Source organism: Astatotilapia calliptera, unplaced genomic scaffold (genome assembly GCF_900246225.1).
Source record: "Astatotilapia calliptera unplaced genomic scaffold, fAstCal1.2 U_scaffold_1, whole genome shotgun sequence".
Classification (NCBI taxonomy): Eukaryota; Metazoa; Chordata; class Actinopteri; order Cichliformes; family Cichlidae; genus Astatotilapia; species Astatotilapia calliptera.
In genome coordinates, this window is record NW_020535618.1 from 1,801,280 (window position 1) to 1,823,684 (window position 22,405).

Below are 22,405 nucleotides of genomic sequence, written 5' to 3' on the forward strand. Positions count from 1 at the left end.
ATGCAAAGGAGAATGACAGCTGTGCAACCGGGTGACCGTGGCTCATCTGTAACCAGAAGGTTGCCGGTTCGATCCCCCTGCTCTCTCTGTCCTGGTCGTTGTGCCCTTGGGCAAGACACTTTACCCTACACTTTACCGCCTACTTGTGTTGGCCAGAGGGGCCGATGGCGCGATATGGCAGCCTCGCTTCTGTCAGTCTGCCCCAGGGCAGCTGTGGCTACAACTGTAGCTTGCCTCCACCAGTGTGTGAATGTGAGAGTGAATGAATAGTGGAATTGTAAAGCAATCCATTACTATTATAAGATTTAAAGTGGATGGCATGAATGTTGATTGGCCTGGAGAAGACCAGGAGAAGGTGATTGGATTAAACCAGTGATGACACACAGCTTGATAGCATTGGAAAATGGGAGTGATGAAGCCCTGATTTAGCAGGCAGCACCTGGGAGCAGACAGATTTGAGACCATAGTTCTTTCTTATTGAACTTACGCATATGCTTCATTACGCAAGTATGAGGCAGCTGATCAGCTGAGACTGATGAAGTCAATTGGATGAGTGGCAAAATGTTTCAACCACTGAAAACGCTACATTCAGATGAACAGTGGGCCTTATGTATGAATATGTACTTCAGTACGACGTTGGTAAGCTAGTACAGCAACTTTGAAAGCCGCTTGATGGATTGTCAGAGCATTACGGCTACTGTAGTTAGGTACCTTGCGGAGTAATCTGGATCCAGAATACCATCCATTTCAGGTCCCAAAGTCAAATGAACACTGCAGCATCACTGAGAGGTGAAAACTGTCTAAATTATTTCATCTTTAATAAAATGATTGGTGTTGCTGCTTTACCAGGTGTAACAATTAAGTTTAACATCCAGGCATCCATGAAAACAGGATTTATGAAACTTAACAGAGTTAGAAGTTAGCAGGAAGTTAGCTTGCTAGTTTCCACCTAAACATGATATAGTATGTTCTGACTGAGAGATTTCAGAAAAAATTAAAATGTACAGCTCTGGTAACAAAATTTTTCTAACAAAAAATGAAGAGGGTTCCCAATGGTTAGGGACAAATGCATTCACATGGCAGGATGCTGTAAATGGACCAAACTTCAGTCAGGAGAACAACTGAGATAATCAATCCACAATATGAGGTTAGTCATTAATATACTGCAACAACATGTGAATTCCCATGTTGAATGTTGAATTCTCTTGCAGCTTAGAATTCAACATTAATGAATCAATGGTAGGGAAGTGGAGGAAGCACGAAGAATGAGTTGAGTAAAGTTTGACTTATCTGACTTTTTCGTTGTTTCGCTTAATGCGCCTTATAGTCCGGTGCGCCTTATGTATGAAAACAGACCCGTTCATCGACAGTGTGCATTATAATCTGCTGCACCTTATGGTCAGAATATGGTAAATAAAGCCAAACACAGAAGTTGGGATAGTGACTTAAAGGAAGGGATCGAACACTTTTTACAAGAACGGTTTCTTTGTTCCATCCAGTGAATGGAATAAACGTTTTTGGGCATCCCAGATCATCAGTGTGACTTATTTTTACCTAAAAACCAGTATGTCAAATCAGACACATGTAGTGGTACTGTGAGCAATAAATGTAACAATGATATAATTTAATACAAATGCAAACTGAAAGTCAATTTAATTTATTAAGTTTTAATTTTCAGAAGGTTTAAAGAACACGTTATAGCAATTATTTCACTGTCGAGGCATCACAGAGTTAAAGTGCTGACTCATTCAATCTTGCAAGGTCAAGTGTTACTGAGACAAAATGACATTTTTATGTTGAAAAAAGTTTTACTACAATATTTATGCAATGTAAAAAGATCAATAGTGTAAAGAATATATTTCTGATCAAATGTGTAGACAAATGATGGGATACTTTAAATGAAAAGAAATCCACAGAGATAAGTAGCACCAGATTTGTTTTTAGTGCTTTTTTATGTTTCTTTTCTACCGACTTCAGTACCTGCTGTTTCCAAATGTTTTTGACTATCTGCTTTTATTTCATTTCGTTTTCTATAGTGTCCCTACTTTAACTGAAATAGTTTGGTACAAATACTTGTGAACAATATAACACATGTACAAACATTATTAATCTTCTTATCATTAATCTTTTTATTATTATTATTATTGTTTATTTGCTTTATTTTTACTTTTTGGTAAAACAGCCGCAGGACAGTTTTCCTGCTCTGTGTAGAAACAATAGAGGTAAAATCAGACTGATGGGCAAAGTGAACCAACTTCCAGCCAAGAACAGCATACACCTGTCTGTGTTACGTAACAGATTTGAATTATTCTGACCAAATGCAACAAGCATTCCCAGAGAAGACACCAACAGCACTATCATTATTGCTGTGATGGTGTAGAAAGCTTTCTGTTTTGAATGATCAATCTTCTCCCTGTTTGCTCCCATTTCCCCTGGACCTGGACGAATCAGAACACAGAGAACAGAGAGGCTACAAAAAGAGATGATAATTAATGAGGCCACAATCATACATAAATATGGAACATAAGGAAGATCAGGGTAATATAGAGCTGTCACTCCAAGCCAACCAAAGCACAGCAGCCACACACACCCAATGCAGATGTTTCTGATCTTGACCCCACCCGACTGTCTCAGCCCCATATAGGTGATGGGATGAACAACAGCCAGGTAGCGCTCCACACATGTCACAGTGTTAAAGAATATCTCTGCAGGGTAGGCAAAAGAAAGTGAATACATCCCCATTAGAAGCAACACTGAGTTATTAGTGTCTTTCCCAAGTAAGTAAGTACTGACCACCAATACATATATCAGTTCAAAGACAGTCACATGATAGGTGAAAATGTCAGAGTGACTTGTTGCTGCCAAGAAGGACTGCCGCTGCCATCGTTGGTAAGCCACGTAGAGGATGAAGGTGGAGAGAACAAGGATGACCAACATCTTAGTGATGTAAAAAGAAATGGTGATTGAAATTCCAATGCTTGAGGTAAAGCAGTCAATGGCAGAGGAAGACGAGTTATCTGACATGCTTCTTAATGTGGTACTTGGGTCTTGTGTGGAGAAATGAGATGGGGAAAAAAGTTAGTTAGTTAACAACATTTAAAATGGCCTGTATTTATATAGCGCTTTACTAGTCCCTAAGGACCCCAAAGCGCTTTACATATCCAGTCATCCACCCATTCACGCACACATTCACACACTGGTGATGGCAGCTACATTGTAGCCACAGCCACCCTGGGGCGCACTGACAGAGGCGAGGCTGCCGGACACTGGCGCCACCGGGCCCTCTGACCACCACCAGTAGGCAACGGGTGAAGTGTCTCGCCCAAGGACACAACGAGGAAGGACACAACGACCAAGACTGTCCAAGCCGGGGCTCGAACCGGCAACCTTCCGATTACAAGGCGAACTCCCAACTCTTGAGCCACGATCGCCCATTTAATTAAAATCCACCTTCATGTTTAATTTTGCAGCACCAATTAGAGTTTACAGTATACTGATGGTGCTATGAAATTTGATAAATAAATAGATATGATGCATGAAGAATAGTAATTTTACAATTTGATTGCTGTTATCAGATAATGACTAATTTAATGTCTTACTTGATTATGTTTTGACAAGTCTTAAAATAAATAAAATAATAAACAAATAAAATTCTTTCCTGCGGGTATTAAAATGATCTTTTTCTTTGGTGGGCTAAAGTGTTGTAGTGAAATTACTGAAAAATAATACTAAATGAACTAGCAAATACATTTTTAAATGCATTAAAAATATCATTAAATTTAAAACAATTCAACAATACCAAAAGTTTTGTGAATTGCAGATATTTATAAGATGTTTACCAGAGTAAGCAATATCTCAGATAAATACATCATACAATGAAAATAATAGTAGTAATAACAATGACAATAATAAAAATTATAATGATAGTCTCCACTGTACCATTTATGGCTCTCGTTTTAATTCGCTTTTTTCTTTTGATCCAAATTCACACGCTGCTCTTCACTGGTGTTCAGCCCACAGTGTGTAAGTCTATGTGTAAGTGTATTACTGAATGTTGTGACATGATGGGCGTCAATCAAACAAATTCAAATTCAAATTCAAATTTTATTTGTCACGTACACAGTCATACACAGTACAATATGTAGTGAAATGCTTGGACAACTGCTCGTGACCTAAAGAAAACAAAAAAGGAAAAGGCTATGAATAAGATAGGAAATAAATATGAAAAATTAAAAAGGGTAAATTTAACTAGGAAGGAATAAAATATAAATTAAGGTTAAAAATGAAATAACTGTACAACACAAATTAGAATGAAGGATAAATTTAACTGGGAGAATAAGATAAAATATATAAATTAAAGTTGAAAATAAAATAACTGTACAACAAAATACACAATATAGAACTATATAAGAATGTATGAAGAAATATAAATAAATATATACACAATAACAGCAGTGTGATTTAAGTAATGAAGTGAAAACAATGTCCAGAATGTCCAGTGTGTGTAAGAACTGTATGTGTGGGTCAGTACTGTGTGGTGGTGTGATTGAGAGACCGTATCGCCTGCGGGAAGAAGCTCCTCCTCAGTCTCTCTGTGTTGGTCTTCAGGGAGCGGAATCGCTTTCCTGACCTCAACAGAGAGAACAGTCTGTTGTTGGGATGGCTGAGGTTCTTCACGATCTTCCTGGCCTTGGTCCAGCACCGCCTGCTGTAGATTGAGTGCAGGTCAGGGAGCTCGGAGCGGATGGTGCGCTCAGCTGACCGCACAACCCTCTGTAGAGCTCGTCTGTCCTGCATGGTGCTGTTCCCGAACCAGGTTAAGATGTTTCCCGTCAGGATGCTCTCTATGGTGCAGGAGTAAAAGTTCCTGAGCACCTTGGAGGGCAGTAAATGATGGACTTTGCATGATCCCACACTGAACAATGTGATTAACTCTACTTGCTGCTAGCCTGGCAGATTATTTATGATTGTTTAATTTGTGTTCCAAGTACCCAGCAGGTGTGCTAGGATAATGAGTGACTGGAAACACCTGGGCCCAGTTTTTCCACCATAGGGGCAATTGATCATAAACTCAGCTCCAACTATTTAATGACTCAATATTTTCTCTTTTTCACACCAGACTCAGGAAAACCTAGAGATGTTTGTGTGGGAAAATCCCAGCAAATCAGCAGTTTCTGAGAAAACTCAGACCTCCCTGTTTGGCACCAACAACCAGGGCATGTTCAAAGTCCCTTAAATCAGTGTTCATCTCCATCCTGATGCTCAGGAGTTTCAACAGGTTATCTTGGCCATGTCTACATGCATAAATGCACAACCACATTATTGGCTGATTAGCGGCCGGCAACAAATATACATTTAAAATGTTTGCAGAAACAGGAACCTGGACCTGATTGAGATCACACCATCCCCCGTAAAGCTAAATCTAATGGAGTTACTATATAAATGTTTCCTCTAGTTGAGGTTTACAGTTTACTGATGATGACATTTGATATATGAAACGGCTTACAAATGAAACATTTAACAGTATTTCCTGAAAACCTTCCTTTGTGAGATCAGTGTTAAATAGATCTCATCACAGTAGATGTCTTTCTGAAAGTTGAGTTAAGAAAGTTAAGGATATATAAAACTCATACAAAGGTTAATTATGTTGTTATTATCTTTACTTCTTTACCGTGTACAACTTTTGATACTGTTGAAAGCCTCAAATCAGAAGAACTTGACTCCCTGGCATAACTCTCAAACGTGAACCTTAAAGCATATAATTAAAATGGACAATTATACCCTGGACCCCAGTGGGTTAAAGATAAAAAAAAAAAAAAAAATCTAAACAGAACCAACTCTCTTCATCACCAGGAAAAAAATCAATGTTCAGGGAGCAAGCCAAGGGAATAAGATACCAAGGTACTTAACGGATTGCATTTATATAGCGCTTTTTGGGACCCTTCAATACCACTATTCATTCACTGGTGAAGGCAGCTACAGTTGTAGCCTGGGGGCAGAGGCGAGGCTGCCATTTCGCGCCATCGGCCCCTCTGGCCATCACCAGTAGGAAGTAGGTGAAGTGTCTTGCCCAAGGACACAACGACCGAGACTGTCTGAGCCGGGGCTTGAACCGGCAACCTTCCGATTACAAGACAAACACCCAACTCTTGAGCCACGATAGCCAAGGTACTTAACCCAGCCCACCGCCTCTCACCAAGAGCCTGGGACAGAGTATATCCTCTCCCCGTTAGACTGGTTTGAGAGCTCGTGTTGTTGAGGTAACTGGTAACTGTCACCCTAACTTAGTCACTCAGACTCGTTCGCCACCATAGAGGTGATATTCCATGGTAGGCCAATGTCCATTCTGCACCTGGCTCAGCCCGGGTGGGGGAAATTACTTTCAGCCACCTTTTTTCCAAACAAAAATAAGTCACTGAAAAAAATGTACCAGAGCTCTATTCCACAACATCACTAGAGAAACTAAAGGCAAACACTGATTGAAGAAGCTGCACAACTAAAATTACTAAAGGGGACTAAAGTGTGGACTGACTTGACACTGAGACAAAGACTGGACCAAAGTTAGGATGAGTAAATGTTTAGATTATGTCACATTATATTGTTGGGAAAATGCCAAATGCTAAAGGGAAGAAAATTTTTGACATTATTCATGTCAGGAGTTCAAAAGGCTTTTGGCTGTGCAGGGCTCTCTCTTCTGGAAGATGATTGAATAAAGAATTATAAATGTTTTGACCACCCCCTTTTTTTTTTTTTTTTTTTGCCTGTCTCGTTTGGCTCTTTTGCCATCAGAATTGTTGTCTAAAGGCAAACAAAGATGCCCAACGGATTTACTTTACCAAATTGACCATCCCAGCCTTGCCGTAATGGTCCATTTGATTCACCTTTTATTGTTTATTTTATTTTCACTTACTGAATACGGGACAGACTTGACTGGGGGAAAGAAGGGGAGAAAGAAAGAGGGAAAGAGAAACAGCTGAGAAGAGGGACGGGGGAGAAGGGCAAAAAACATAAACCAACAGAACGGGCAGAGAAAAAAAATGCATATATCAATCACCTGGATCACCTGCTGAGAAAGAAAAAAGAAAACAAGCAGAAGAGAACAAGAGTAATAGAATAAACAACATCACAATGATATATGGGAATATAACAGTAAATACTAAATATTAAACATTATTGTGCAGCACATAAGATCAACAGAACACAGTGTGCTTTGAGAGGTTCCTTCATGTAATAATCTGCTAGAGGGTGTGGGGGGGGGGGGGCCACAGCCCCGTCCTCCAGGACATGAAGCAGGTATGGAGGAGATCAAAACTCCAGACATCCAGAGGCCCCCAGAACACAAGAGACCAAGGAAGACTAACAGAGGGGCAGCCGCGCCACTGTCCCAGAAAGAGCTGAGGAGAGTCCCAGATGAGGGCTCACTCAGCAGCCGCGGAGCAGAAGCCAGGGGGAGTTGCAGTGATGCGCCCGTGAGCTTCGCAGGCAGCCAGCTGTGCCTGAGTGACCGAGCCCCAGGCCGAGAGGCCGGGGGCACCCCACCTCCGAAGTGGCCTGAGCGAGCCCCAGGCTCCAGGCCCCGATAAGCGGCCACCAAGGAGTGAGTCGGTGTGTACCTGGACGCCCATCCCCGGACACAAAGAACCACCAACGCACCGATGTCTGAGGGAGTCCGCCACTGGCAGGGGAAGTGGTGGTAGGGGGAGATAGGCCTCCAAACCTTGGAGGGCCTGAGATGTTCCCAGAGAGGTGTCGCCTGACACCCAACCTGACATATAGACACAGACATACAGGCACACACAGATACAAACATCCATTCCCACCCTCATGCTCTCATATGCACTTACTCCACACTCAACCAACGTGGAGACAGACATAAAGAGACGCTGTACACACGATCACACTCCCCAAGCGTAATCTACAAACCGGGTCTAGGTACCCTTGCCCCTGGAGGGGGAACTGCACCCAGACCCAGGTGGTGTTACCCTTTTCCCTGCGGTGGGGGGAGGCAGACCGCCCCGACTCCGCAGCAGCAGGAAGGCCCCACACTCCAGACCGCAGTCGGACGGCCAACTCCTCCTACTAGCCCCCCCGCTCCAGCAGGTCGCAGAGAATGGGGGTGAGAGAAGACTCCAAACCTCCCTCCACCCGCTCATTGTAGTGTTGATGCATGTGTGTTCTAAGGTGCATTTAAAACCCAGGAGGGCATGGAGCTACCTGCCAGAGAGCAGCAGGTAAGCGCATGGTCCCTCCTGCTAGCCCTCAATGTCTACGTGTATTTAAAATTGAGCGGTGGGCAACGACGCCAGGGGTGGGGTGTACACCCTGATGGTACTTTGGATTCCGTGTATCATGCCCACCCCCAAGATCCTATATGTATGTGTAATGAGAGTGTGAGTAATGTGAATGTCTAAGTTGTGGGATAAAATTGAGGCAGAGGAAGCCAGAAGGGGACAGAGGGGGGGGGGGGGGGGGGGGTAGCCTCCTCTGCACCCTGGTGACATACCCCTACTCCAAGGTCCTGCATGTGTGGGTGGTTGTGGTGGAGCGGGAAGAGGGAGGCAGCTGGAGATGGGGGAGGAAAGGAAAGGAGGGGCAAGTGACCCCTCCCTGGGGCCAACTCCCCCGCTGACCCCAGTAGGCACCCCCATACTCCGCGACCCGCCAGGGAAAGGGGGCCCAGGCCCATCCAGACCGGGGCCCAGTGCAGCAGCGCCTCCCGGCCCCACAGAGCCCGGGACAGTCCACCCAACCCCACCACAGAGAAAACTGCACCCACCCCACCATCCACTCATCTTCCAGACTACATAAGACAATAAACACCCAGGCTGAGATCTTCCTCCACCTCTCCTGTATCTCCCCCTCCTGCAGAGGGTGCTCCTGAGGAGAGGAAAGCTCCTGCAAGATGTGACAATCTCCCCCACCATTTGAAGAGCCCCCCAGGTGGCTCGATGCACCGGCGGCACCCTGCTCCAGGGCTGGGCCCCCATGCACCCACCCGCCCACAACCCCGGCAACACACCAACCAGGACCCAAGCCCCCGAGGCCCGGTCCGGGTCCCAGCCCAGAGACGGAGCGCCCCCAGAACCTCACGCCCATCCCGGACCCACCCAGGGGCAGCCAGGCTACCAGGTCAGTAACCCACGTCCGTCAGCACAGACCCTCCCCTAGCCCCGCTGCACGCAGCCGCGAGGAAACAGTCACCTGAGAGCCAACAGAGCCCCTAACCGGACATTACCGTTACCCCGGGTTGAGCCCCCCAAGGAAGATGCCTCCGGGGAACCCCCCGATGCTCTAAGCCTGTCCCTACCCCCACACCAATCACAACAGTGAAGGCGGGACCAAACTATGACCCCCCACCCCCACTAGGTGATGGAGCTGATCAAAGGAGCCCAGAGCAATTGATCTGATGTGGTGGCAGAGGCTGTATCAAGACTAATGTAATCTAATAGATAATTTCTATATTGGTTAGAATTAAGATTATTTTTATTTTTCCAGTTCATGAGGACTGTTTTCTTGGCTATGCATAGGGCAGTGAAAACCATATGGGCGATATTCTTTTCTGAAGTGACATTATCTAAGCTGCCCAACAAACACACTAAGGGGGAAGTTGGAATGTTACATTTCAGACACTTCGATAAGTCTTCACATATCTCACGCCAAAACTTCTGAAGTGGTGGACAGAACCAAAGAGCGTGGATATAATTGTCCGGTGAATTGGTTTGGCAGTGTGAGCAGCTGTTGGTAGACGTAAAGCCCATCTTGAACATCCGATGACCTGTATAGTGCACTCTATGTAATATTTTGTATTGAATTAATTGAAGACTGGGATTTATAATTAGATGAAAGGTTTTTAAGCAAATCTGAGACCAGAAGTTTAGGTCTAAGTTAACTGATAAATCCGCTTCCCATTTTGCAATAGGAAGTGATATTGATTCATCTGTTTTAGAAAGCATTCTGTATATTTTGGATAGTAATTTGGGGGTTTAAGAGTAAGAAATTGAACCACACTTGGTGGTGTTTGTAGTTCAACTTGACCCGGTTTAATTTTTTTTTTTACTATGGATTTAATTTGTTGATATTCTAAAAATCTTTTCTTGTTGATCCCATATTGTGTAACTAGTCCTTCAATTGAAATAAATTCTGTTCCTTCTAGTATATGTTCTAAATATTTGATTCCTTTACCACTCCAATCTGAAAAGTTTATCATATTATTGTTTTGTAATATGTCAGGGTTGTTCCAGATAGGTGTACGTTTGCATGGGATTAATGAAGACGCCGTCAATTTCAGAAACTCCCACCATGCTGTCAGAGAAGAGCTGATGTTGATGCTTTTAAAGCATTCATGTCGTTGGATGTTTGAGCTGATAAATGGTAGGTCTGAGATCTCTAGATTATTGCAAAGTGCTTGTTCTACATCTAGCCAAGGTTCATCTAAGAGGGTATGTTTTAGCCATCCTGAGATAAACTGAAGCCTGTTGGCTAAGAAGTAGTGCTGAAAGTTAGGCAGTTCTAGTCCTCCTTTATCCTTGGTCTTTTGTAGTGTTTTTAAGCTTATACGTGGGGGTTTATTTTTCCAAAGGAATTTGGACATACATGAATCTAGAGATCTGAACCAATCTTGTGGTGGTTTAGTTGGGATCATTGAGAATAAATAATAAATTTTTGGTAAGACCATCATTTTTATAGCGGCAACCCTTCCCATGAGTGATATGGGTAGACATTTCCATCTAGCCAGATCATCTTCTACCTTCTTTAAAAGTGGGATATGGTTTAATTTAGTTAGATCCGCAAGCTTGGGAGAAACATTAATACCTTAATATTTTATTTCCCGATTGTAGTGGTGTAGAAGAGGAAATATGGAAGGAGCAATTAATCGGTAGGACTGTAGATTTTGACCAGTTAATTGAGTAATCTGATATTCTTGCAAAAGAGTTTATCAATTCAATCACCCCAGAGATATTGGTTTGTGAATTTTGGAGAAAGAGTAACACATCATCCGCATAAAGGCTGATTTTATGCTCCACGTTCTTGCATTTTATGCCCTTAATTACTGAATTCTGTCTAATTGCTGCTGCTAGTGGTTCAATAAAAATTGCAAACAGTGAAGGGGAGAGTGGGCATCCCTGCCTGGTGCCCCTCAAGAGACAGAAGCTGGAGGATGTCTGGTCATTTGTTCTAACACAAGCTGTTGGGGAATTATATAATATTTTTAACCAGTTTATGAAAGAGGATCCAAAACCAAATTTGTGTAAAGTTGCAAATAGAAATTTCCAGTTAACTCTGTCAAATGCTTTTTCTGCATCTAAAGAGAATATTGTAGTTTCTAGGTTTTTACTGTATGAGTAGTCTATCAAATTAAGTAATCTACGTGTATTTGTTGATGAGTGCCTACCTTTTACGAAACCAGTTTGGTCAGGATGAATTAAGAGGGGGGTTATTTTCTCCAGTCTCTTTGAGAGAGCTTTGCAGATTATTTTAAGGTCTACATTTATAAGGGATATTGGACGATAGCTTGAGGGATATACAGGGTCTTTGCCTGGTTTTAGCAGGAGATTAATGTTTGCAGAATTCATATTTGATGGAAGTCTGCCCTTTTCTTTAATTTCCAACAACGTTCTGTAGAAAACTGGTGCTAGAATCGACCAGAATTCTTTGTAGAATTCTGCAGGAAAGCCGTCTGGACCTGGAGCCTTATTATTGGGCATACTTATCAGGGCTTCCTGGAGTTCACCTGGTGTCAGTGGTGAATCCAGTGCCATTGCTTGAGTGTCCAATAATTTTGGAAGAGCTATGTTGTCCAAAAACTGATCAATTTCTTTTTTAGATGGGTTTATTTGTGGTGAATACAACATTTTATAGAAATCCCTGAAAATGCTGTTTATTTGTATCGGTTCATATATTGTGTTCCCAGATGAATCTTGAACAGCACATATAGTTGTTTTTTCTTTATTTATTTTTAGCTGGTTTGCTAGAAATTGACCGGATTTATTACCATGTTCATAATTTTGTAGGCGTAGTCTTTGTACTAAGAATTTTGTTTTTTTTATCAATTATCTCATTTAATTCTAGTTTTGTTTTGCGTATTTTGTTCAATGTTTCCTGATCTTGGTGGGACGCGTAGGCTTCTTCTAGTGATTTGATGTTTTTTTCCTGAATATTTTTGTTTTCTTTTTTCTTTTTATGTGATGAGAAAGAAATTATTTTACCTCTCATCACAGCTTTCCCTGCTTCCCATAGAACAGAAGCTGATGTTTCGGGAGTGTCATTATAGTCCAAATATGAAGTCCACTCTTTTTTAAAATATTTAATAAAGTCTTCATCTTTAAGTAGTGATATATTAAATCTCCAGTTTTTTCTTGGCGTAGTATTATTCTTGTGCATTAGTGTTAAAGATACAGGACCATGATCGCTGACAGCTATAGGGTGAATCTCAGTGTCTGAAATGTCGTTCAGCAGTGAGCTGCTGACCAAAAAATAATCCAGACGAGAGTAGGAGTGATGGACATGTGAGAAAAAAGTATATTCCTTACTGGTGGGGTGAAGGGAGCGCCATGCATCGCAAAGCCCAAAGTCGCTTATGTACTGTTTGATTATATTTGTGGACTGCCAATTGCGCTGAGTTCCCGCTGTATTGAGCCTATCCATGTCTTCATTTAGTCCAAGGTTGAGGTCGCCTCCAAGAACAAGTGTGCCATCTACAGTGGGGCAAAAAAGTATTTAGTCAGCCACCGATTGTGCAAGTTCCCCCACCTAAAATGATGACAGAGGTCAGTAATTTGCACCAGAGGTACACTTCAACTGTGAGAGACAGAATGTGAAAAAAAAAATCCATGAATCCACATGGTAGGATTTGTAAAGAATTTATTTGTAAATTAGGGTGGAAAATAAGTATTTGGTCAATAACAAAAATACAACTCAATACTTTGTAACATAACCTTTGTTGGCAATAACAGAGGTCAAACGTTTACTATAGGTCTTTACCAGGTTTGCACACACAGTAGCTGGTATTTTGGCCCATTCCTCCATGCAGATCTTCTCGAGAGCAGTGATGTTTTGGGGCTGTCGCCGAGCAACACGGACTTTCAACTCCCGCCACAGATTTTCTATGGGGTTGAGGTCTGGAGACTGGCTAGGCCACTCCAGGACTTTCAAATGCTTCTTGTTGCCCGGGCGGTGTGTTTTGAATCATTGTCATGTTGGAAGACCCAGCCTCGTTTCATCTTCAAAGTTCTCACTGATGGAAGGAGGTTTTGGCTCAGAATCTCACGATACATGGCCCCATTCATTCTGTCCTTAACACGGATCAGTCGTCCTGTCCCCTTGGCAGAAAAACAGCCCCATAGCATGATGTTTCCACCCCCATGCTTCACAGTAGGTATGGTGTTCTTGGGATGCAACTCAGTATTCTTCTTCCTCCAAACACGACGAGATGAGTTTATACCAAAAAGTTCTACTTTGGTTTCATCTGACCACATGACATTCTCCCAATCCTCTGCTGTATCATCCATGTACTCTCTGGCAAACTTCAGACGGGCCTGGACATGCACTGGCTTCAGCAGCGGAACACGTCTGGCACTGCGGGATTTGATTCCCTGCCGTTGTAGTGTGTTACTGATGGTGACCTTTGTTACTTTGGTCCCAGCTCTCTGCAGGTCATTCACCAGGTCCCCCCGTGTGGTTCTGGGATCTTTGCTCACCGTTCTCATGATCATTTTGACCCCACGGGATGAGATCTTGCGTGGAGCCCCAGATCGAGGGAGATTATCAGTGGTCTTGTATGTCTTCCATTTTCTGATGATTGCTCCCACAGTTGATTTTTTCACACCAAGCTGCTTGCCTATTGTAGATTCACTCTTCCCAGTCTGGTGCAGGTCTACAATACTTTTCCTGGTGTCCTTCGAAAGCTCTTTGGTCTTGGCCATGGCAGAGTTTGGAGTCTGACTGTTTGAGGCTGTGGACAGGTGTCTTTTATACAGATGATGAGTTCACACAGGTGCCATTCATACAGGTAACGAGTGGGGGACAGAAAAGCTTTTTACAGAAGACGTTACAGGTCTGTGAGAGCCAGAGATTTTCCTTGTTTGAGGTGACCAAATACTTATTTTCCACCCTGATTTACGAATAAATTCTTTACAAATCCTACCATGTGGATTCATGGATTTTTTTTTCACATTCTGTCTCTCACAGTTGAAGTGTACCTCTGGTGCAAATTACTGACCTCTGTCATCATTTTAAGTGGGGGAACTTGCACAATCGGTGGCTGACTAAATACTTTTTTGCCCCACTGTAAGTGTTCAAAGAGTGCACTGAAAAAACTGTGAAAGAATGAGGGATCATCAACATTTGGACCATATACACTTGCAATACATAGCTTTTTATCAAGTATAGATAGTTTAATGATTAAGAATCTGCCCTCTGGATCTATAACTGTATCGAGTACCATGAAATTAATATTTTTATGTATTAAAATTGCTACTCCCCTTTGTCTAGAATTATAAGAAGCTGAGAACACATTGGGAAACTCAGGTGTTTTAAGTTCATTCGAACCTCTAAGAGGTCTGTGGGTCTCTTGTAATAGGACAACATCTGCCTGTAGTTTTTTGAGTTGGTTAAATATTTTTAACCTCTTTTCTCTGGAGCCAGCTCCATTTATATTCCATGTAATGAACCTCAGTGTACCCATAGATGTTTGTGTATAACTAGGGATGTATGCTGTGTGCCTCGCTTAGACAGGTGGAGAGAATACGTCACTTGTTCATAAATAAAGAGAAGGAGAGAGAGAGAAAATGTGTGGCGAGATGCTCCCTGAGTCTGACTATGTGTATGCATAGTTACTAATATGAGTAGGCTTGGCTTAAGTGTGTGTATCCTAAACGACTGTGTGCGCTGTCTGACTGAAGTAAATGTGCTGCCGTTGAGCGCATGGTGCGTATGTGTCGAAATAAAGGATGTTTGTGGATGAGTGTCGAAGCAGGTGATCGAGGCAGTGAAAGGAATAAAGAAAGAAACCAAGGACAGGGGTGAGCAGCATAAAACCGAGAGGGGGAAAAAAAAACAAAAAAAACAAAAACGAGAAGAAAAAAAACAAAAACAAAACGTAAACATTCCAATTAAATCACTGACGGAGAGTGACGGTGTTAATTCTGCTATGAAATCACACTTTAAGATGCGATTTGATACTGGTAAGTTAAACAGATGTTAATGCAAGTTAGTGTGAGTGGATAGGGAAATGGTGTAGCTGACTCTTATCTGGTGTGAGGTGTTTTGACCACTCCTGAGTCGGGTTTTCTCTGTTCTATCATGGGGATCAAAGTACCGGGTTTAAAACCCTACTTCAGATTCTCTAACTGCTCTCTCTGTTTTTGGAATATGCAAACAAACAAAAGACTTAGTTTGATCCTCCAAAAGTTTTTCAATAAGTATTCTTTTAAACAACAGTGAGAGTAACGGGTCAGCTACTGCTAGACATTACCAATAGTGTTACAATGTATCCTATTTTACATTAAGTTGTACATGTCTTACATGTTTTGGAAACGAAAACTGGTATATTTGGATGAAAAAGTGTCAAACTTAAATGCAGTTTGCATGACAATGACAGTATAATTCACACCTTTAACAGGATGGATGCCACATTCAAATAAAAGACGCAATATTATAATTTTGGACAGACTATTAATTTCTCACATTTATAATACATATATACAGATTCAGTATGTATACAGTATGTGGATTGAAGGTCCACATATGTGTATACACATATTAACATAAGAGGTCAATGGAAAATAATTATCATAAACCACAATGTTGTGTAAAAACAAGAGATTCAAAATAATTCACAAAAAATACAACTGAAAGGTTTGACAGAATATTTTTCACAGAACGTGTTTATAACCAAACAAACATAGAATAAAGACTGAAATGAAAACAAAAAAGAGATGAATTAAATAATGATACATTCATCTGTTGAGTCAAGCTATGAGATTATTGATAACTGAACTTTTATGATATTAACTGATTGTTGCATCTTTTGTAAGTAAGGTAAATCCATTAAATCCAGTTCTTATTTAGAATAAATATAGTTTTATCTTGAAATCTGAAAGCTAAAAATTCATATGTTTATCTTTCTTTATTGATCACTTAACTTTGCAATGCTTCCACATCATCAGCCTGATTTTTTTTTTCTGAAAATCTTGTCTGTGAAGGTTCTCAGTCATCCAGGTCATCGTAGTCAAAGGAGCTTGCAAAGAAAAGCGTCTGGACTTCTTTAAGTTACTTGAAGATGTTTCACCTCTCATCCGAGAAGCTTCTTCAGTTCTAAGGTCAAATGGTGGAGAGTTCATTGTGAAACCTGGCTCCACCTTATCATGCGAATTCCTGAGATCAGATGGCCCAGGATGTGAGTGGGCGTGAAGGCGTCTGGGAAGGGATCTCAAAACTGGATTATAGATGGCAGAGAGTTGGTGTCGTAAACCACCGCCTCTGTTCAAAGATGGTCGCTCACAGTGGGCATAGATGGCATCTCTCACTCCTCTTTCAAACCATCTGTCCTCTCTGTCCAAAATGTGAACATTGGCATCCTCGAAAGAGTGTCCTTTATCCTTAAGATGCAGATGGACTGCTGTGCAGGACCTGGAACCAAAAGGTGACCTGGTGGTTTTTGTCCATAAAACTACTCATCTAAGATTATCGCAAAGTAAAACATCTCTCAGCAAAACTATGCAATATTTTAGGCACTACTTCCCCGATCAAATCAGTCAGCTGGGATTTTTTTTCTTCTAAACATGAACTACAGTTACAGAAACAGACATGGACTACTGGTGCCCCACACAACAACTCAATGTCCACTATGTGAAGCAGCCAAACACATGCCTTCTCCTCTCGGTAACCGAGATAAACTGGTGGCATATTGGTTTTACATATTTACTGTCCAGTCTCTCCTGGTGGACATGGCATACAGCAGCATTGTTTAATCTCATTTGAGTCATTGTTACTATGTTCATATTAGTATTGTACAGCACTTTAAAAACACACCTGGTAGACCAAAGTGCTATATAAATAAATAAATGATGATGATGATTGTTGACCTTAGCCATGTTTTTAGTCTTGTGAGAGCACTGAAGCTTCTTTCAGCCTCAGCCGAGGATACTGGGATGACTGAAAGCAGCCCGACAATTGTCACGATAATAAATACTAGTTAATCTATAACAGGGGCAGATCTAGAGAAATTTTTTAAGGTGGCAAAGAAATTAAATGTTGTGGCAAAATCAAAGCCTTTTTTCCCCCAAACACATGCAGGTGGTTACATATGGTTTAAATTATTTTTTGGAAAACAATCACATTGTCACATGCTTAAATTACACAATGTCAGAAATCTACATTGTCATGAACAAAAATTTAAACCTAATTTTTCATGATTTCTTGGATTAACCCCCTGAGATCTGCAATACAACCGGCCATTTTTGACTCCTTTTGAGTTTACGTTTGTATTTCACCCTCAAATTGTTTCATTTTATTTTTTTCCCCTTGCCTTGTTTGGTGTCATTCTTTTCAGCTCAACTGGATTTAGTGGTTTTTCCTCACTGACATACTGCATTAGTATTACTGAAATCACATGGATCTTAAAATTCTAGTAGTATTTTTTACAATAAAGAACAAAAAACAAACAAAAAAAAAACGACATGTTGAGTAAATGTTTATAACTTGAAATGCAAATATAGGTTTAATATAAATATGACATTCTTGAGTCACCAACATTAGACATAAGTTTAACAGCCTCCGTGAACTAATAGCCTGGCTTGAGGCTGCTGTTTTCTCTGACAGTTCAATCAAAATTAGAAATGCTACTCTGGGAGACTGAGAACTTAATCCGGTTTTTCAGTCTGACGTCACTAGCCGTGTCTGGGTCTAAACTCCGCTGCAGGTCCATATATCAAACGATCACTATGGCATTACTGAGAGTTGAAAAACTGTCTAAAGTCTTTCATCTTTAATAAAATGATCAGCGTTCTGCTCTACCAGGTGTAACAATTGAGTTTTTAACATCCAGGCATCCATGAAAACGGAATTTATGACATTTAACGGAGTTAGAAGTTAGCAGGGAGTTAGCTCGCTAGCTTCTATCTAAATACAATATAGCATGTCCTGACTGCGGGGTTTTGGAAACAAATTAAAACGTACAGTTCTGCTATCACTTCCAGCATAAACGAAGACAGAAAACTAAACAGCAGTGACGTTTGTAGGGTTACTGAAGTTGGGCTAGCTGGTATATAATGATGTGCTACGTGACCGCTAGCGACACAGCTATGTTAGCATAATATAAACAAGCTAACTTTTTTTCCACTCGATAAAAGTTACCGTGAGTGTTCTCGGTGGTCAGGAACAAATGTAATCGCATGGCAGGATGCTGTAAAAGGACCAAACTTCAGCCAGGAGAACAACTGAGATAATCCATCCACAATACGAGGTTAGTCATTAATATACTGCTGCATGGGCTGGGCTGTAGCTACATCCTAAGGTTTTAAAAACTGAGCTTAAATAAATGATTAAATAAATGATTAGCGGTAATAAAAGCCGAGGGAGGTCAACAGTGATCACTGACTGTTTTAGGAGCTTTTTGAGATCAAATAGAAGAAAATACATAACATTAAACATGTTAACAACACAAAAGCCATATTAAACGCAGACTACTTTAGACCCGGAAGTAGGATTCGTCGCGTCATCACTGAACAACCGGATAGTAAATGGTCTGTATTTGTATAGTGCTTTATTTAGTCCTTAAGGAGCCCAAAGCGCTTTACACTACATTCAGTCATCCACCCAGTCACACACATTAAGACACTTATGATGAATTCAACGTTGATGCCAACTGTAGTTTCTAGTATAGAAACAGCAAAAACATTTAAGTGCGAATACGACATTAATATAAAAACAATAAAGGAGCGAGCTCTTGATAGGAGTGAAGTGGCTCTGAAAAGAGCCGTTGTTGGTAGGAGAGCGTGCAGCTTAAGCTCTCTCTCCGCGGATGCGGCGAGCCAGCTGGATGTCTTTTGGCATGATGGTGACCCTTTTGGCGTGGATGGCGCACAGGTTGGTGTCCTCGAAGAGTCCGACCAGGCTATTAGTTTCTGTGTGGAGATTTTAACATTGTTACTGAGTCCGACCAGGTAAGCCTCGCTAGCCTCCTGCAGAGCCATGACAGCAGAGCTCTGGAAGCGCAGGTCGGTCTTGAAGTCCTGAGCGATCTCGCGGACCAGGCGCTGGAAGGGCAGCTTGCGGATCAGCAGCTCGGTAGATTTCTGGTAACGGCGGATTTCTCGCAGAGCCACGGTACCCGGCCTATAACGGTGAGGTTTCTTGACGCCTCCGGTGGCCGGGGCGCTCTTACGAGCAGCCTTGGTGGCTAGCTGCTTCCTGGGGGCTTTGCCGCCAGTAGACTTGCGAGCGGTCTGCTTGGTTCTTGCCATTCTTCGTCTCTTTTCTTTTAACTGTGCTAACAGCAGAAAATGTAGCAAACAGACGAGACTCGCTGCTCTTAAAGTGTGTGACTGGCTGTGACGCGGTGCCGCTCCGGCTCGTGATTGGTGACGGGCTCCACGTGGTGCTCAGCACCGTTCAGAGGAGCACGGCCCCGCCTCAGTGTGTGCCTCTCATTGGAGAAAAGTGCATTGAATATGCGCGCTGCCGCAAGCCTCTCTGCGATTGGTGCGTGACGAAGCTGCGCTCTGCGGAAATATAAGCGAGGCTTTGAGCTGATCGGGCCACATTTTCTCTTAGTCGCGATACTACGAAGAGAAGAACCTGTCAAAATGAGTGGTTGCGGCAAGACCGGAGATTTTTTCCGGTCAAAAGTAAACAAGATGGCGTCAGGCAGCGGGTCGAGTAAAAACGACTTCCGTCGGAAATGGGACAAAGACGAGTACGAGAACCTCGCCCAGAAACGTCTGGTGGAGGAGAGGGAGTACGAGCGGCGAGATGGAAAAACTGCGCCGCCGGTCAAGCGGGACCTCCTGCATCACCGGGACTACAAGGTGGACTTGGAGTCCAAGCTGGGCGAAGACCATCATCATCACCAAGACCACACCGCAGGCCGAGATGGGCGGGTATTACTGTAACGTGTGCGACTGTGTGGTCAAAGACTCCATCAACTTCCTGGATCACATCAACGGCAAAAAACATCAGAGGAACCTGGGCATGTTGATGCGGGTGGAGCGCTCGTCTCTTGATCAGGTGAAGAAGAGATTTGAGGTGAACAAGGTCTGTCAGTTTCCTGATGAGTTGTGAGGGGTGAATTGTATTGAATGCTGAACTGAAGTCTATAAACAGCATTCTGGCGTAGGTGTTGTTGTTGTCCAGGTGTGAGAGGACAGAGTGCAGTGCGATGGAGACTGCATCCTCTGTGCTCCTGTTCTGGCGGTATGCGAATTGGTGGGGGTCCAGGGTGGGGGGGAGACAGGATTTGAAGTGTGCTAGGACCAGCTGCTCTAAGCACTTAGTGATGATGGGGGTGAGTGCTACTGGGCGGTAATCATTGAGGCAAGATGGGTTGGAGTTTTTGGGTATCGGGACGATGGAGGTGGATTTGAAGCAGGCAAGGACAGATTGAATATGTCTGTGAGCACTCCTGCAAGCTCCCCAGAACACGCTCTGAGAACACGCCTGGGGATGCCATCAGGGCCTGCAGCCTTGTGGACATTGATCCTGCTCAGCACCGCTCCTACATCGGTGGGGGAGAGAGTCAGAGGTTGGTGGTCTGGCGTCATGTCTGCTTTGGTTGTGGTTGTGGGGTTCCCTCGCTCAAAACGAGCATAAAAGTTGTTGAGCTCGTTGAGGAAGGAGACATCAGAGGATGCGGGGGAGGGTTTGGTGGTCCTGTAGTCTGTAATGGTCTGGAGTCCTTGCCACATGCGTCGGGGGTTGGAGTTGGAGAAGTGTTCTTCTACCTTCTTTTTGTAATGGTGTTTGGCTTTTTTGATGCCCTTCTTTAGATTAGCCCTGGCTGTGCTGTAGGCGTGTGCATCTCCTGACCTAAAGGCAGTGTTGCGGGCCTTCAGGAGGAGACGAACATCCCGGTTCATCCAAGGCTTCTGGTTGGGGTACATGGTGATCCGTTTCTGGGTGGTGACACTGTCTGTGGTTTTGGAGATGTAATCCAGTACAGATGAGGCGTACTGGTCCAGGTCTGTGTGGGTGAACATATTCCAGTCTGTGTTTTTAAATCTGTCCTGGAGCACTGCATCTGTCCCCTCTGGCCACACTTTAATTGTCCTCACAGCAGGTTTCACACGTTGGATGAGTGGTGAATACCTAGGTGTGAGGAACAGGGAGAGATGGTCCGATTGTCCAATGTGGGGGAGGGGTGTGGCTTTGTAGGCTCCAGCCTGGTGTGGCAGGAGACATGTTGGTGGAATCTGGGGAGGACTGTCTTTAAGTTGGTGTGGTTGAAGTCGCCAGCAACAATAAAAGCAGCCTCGGGGTGTTTATTCTAGTGTTTGTTAATGGCTGCAGAAAGTTCTTTCATGGCCAACCTAGCATTAGCGTCGGGGGGTATATACACGGCAGTGAGTATGATCGAAGTGAGTTCTCTGGGGAGATAATAAGGTCTGCATTTGACCATTAAAAACTCCGCATTAGGTGAGCAGTGACTCTCAGTAGTAGTGGAGTTCATGCACCAAGCATTGTTAATATAAATGCACAAACCTCCACCTCTGGTCTTGCCGGAGTCATCTGCAAGCCTGTCGGCTCGGTGTGTGTGGCGTCCTGCTAACTCGATAGCATTGTCCGGGCAGCTGTTGTTCAGCCATGTTTCGGTGAAAAACATGACATTTGAGTCCATAATCCGTCTGTTGTTAGTGATGGAGAGCCGTATCTCATCCATTTTGTTTGCCAGAGAACGGACATTGGCGAGAAAAATACTGGGTAAAGGCAGCCAGTGTGGTGTTAGCTTTAGCTTAGCCCGTAGCCATCCGCGCCTACCTCGCCTTTGTTTACGATCTCGGCGCCGTCTGCGTGCACTTCCGCCTGGCCGGGGAGAGTGGGCAGCCTCCGGTGTTCTGGAGATCTCTGGGATGAGTCGGAGATCGGCGATAAAACTGTTGGAGTTGTGAGTCCAGATGTCCAGAAGCTCTTGTCTGCTGTAGGTGAGCAACGCACAGCAATTCTGGACGAATAATCCGGTTAAAAGTAGATTAAAAAAACGCTAAATAGCAGATTCTGGAGAGACACTGAGCCTCGCGTTGTTATCTTTAAATAAAGAGTTAAAAAAAAGAAAAAAAAGAAAACGTAATATGTTGACGATTTGTCACCTAGCATAAAATGGTACGCTTTGGGAGTGAGAGTGTGTTGCAGCACCCGGCTTTCTTTAGACCGCGAAGGCCGGGTCCCGCTGTTTCCGGGCCGGCCAATAATA

General features: G+C 43.0%; 1 protein-coding gene and 1 pseudogene across 1 annotated transcript; one reads left to right on the forward strand and one right to left on the reverse strand.

Annotated features, from left to right (window-relative positions):
* Positions 1-18,966: 18,966 nt before the first annotated feature.
* Positions 18,967-19,605, reverse strand: LOC113017166 (histone H3). The gene is made up of 2 exons (XM_026160327.1): positions 19,161-19,605; positions 18,967-19,110 (listed from the first exon to the last, which is right to left on the reverse strand). The coding sequence occupies exons 1-2, from the start codon at positions 19,461-19,463 to the stop codon at positions 19,003-19,005; spliced, it is 411 nt and encodes a 136-aa protein (XP_026016112.1). The 5' UTR covers positions 19,464-19,605; the 3' UTR covers positions 18,967-19,002.
* A 145-nt stretch (positions 19,606-19,750) lies between these two features.
* On the forward strand, positions 19,751-22,068 carry LOC113017287 (zinc finger matrin-type protein 2 pseudogene; annotated as a pseudogene).
* The last annotated feature ends 337 nt before the right edge of the window (positions 22,069-22,405 follow it).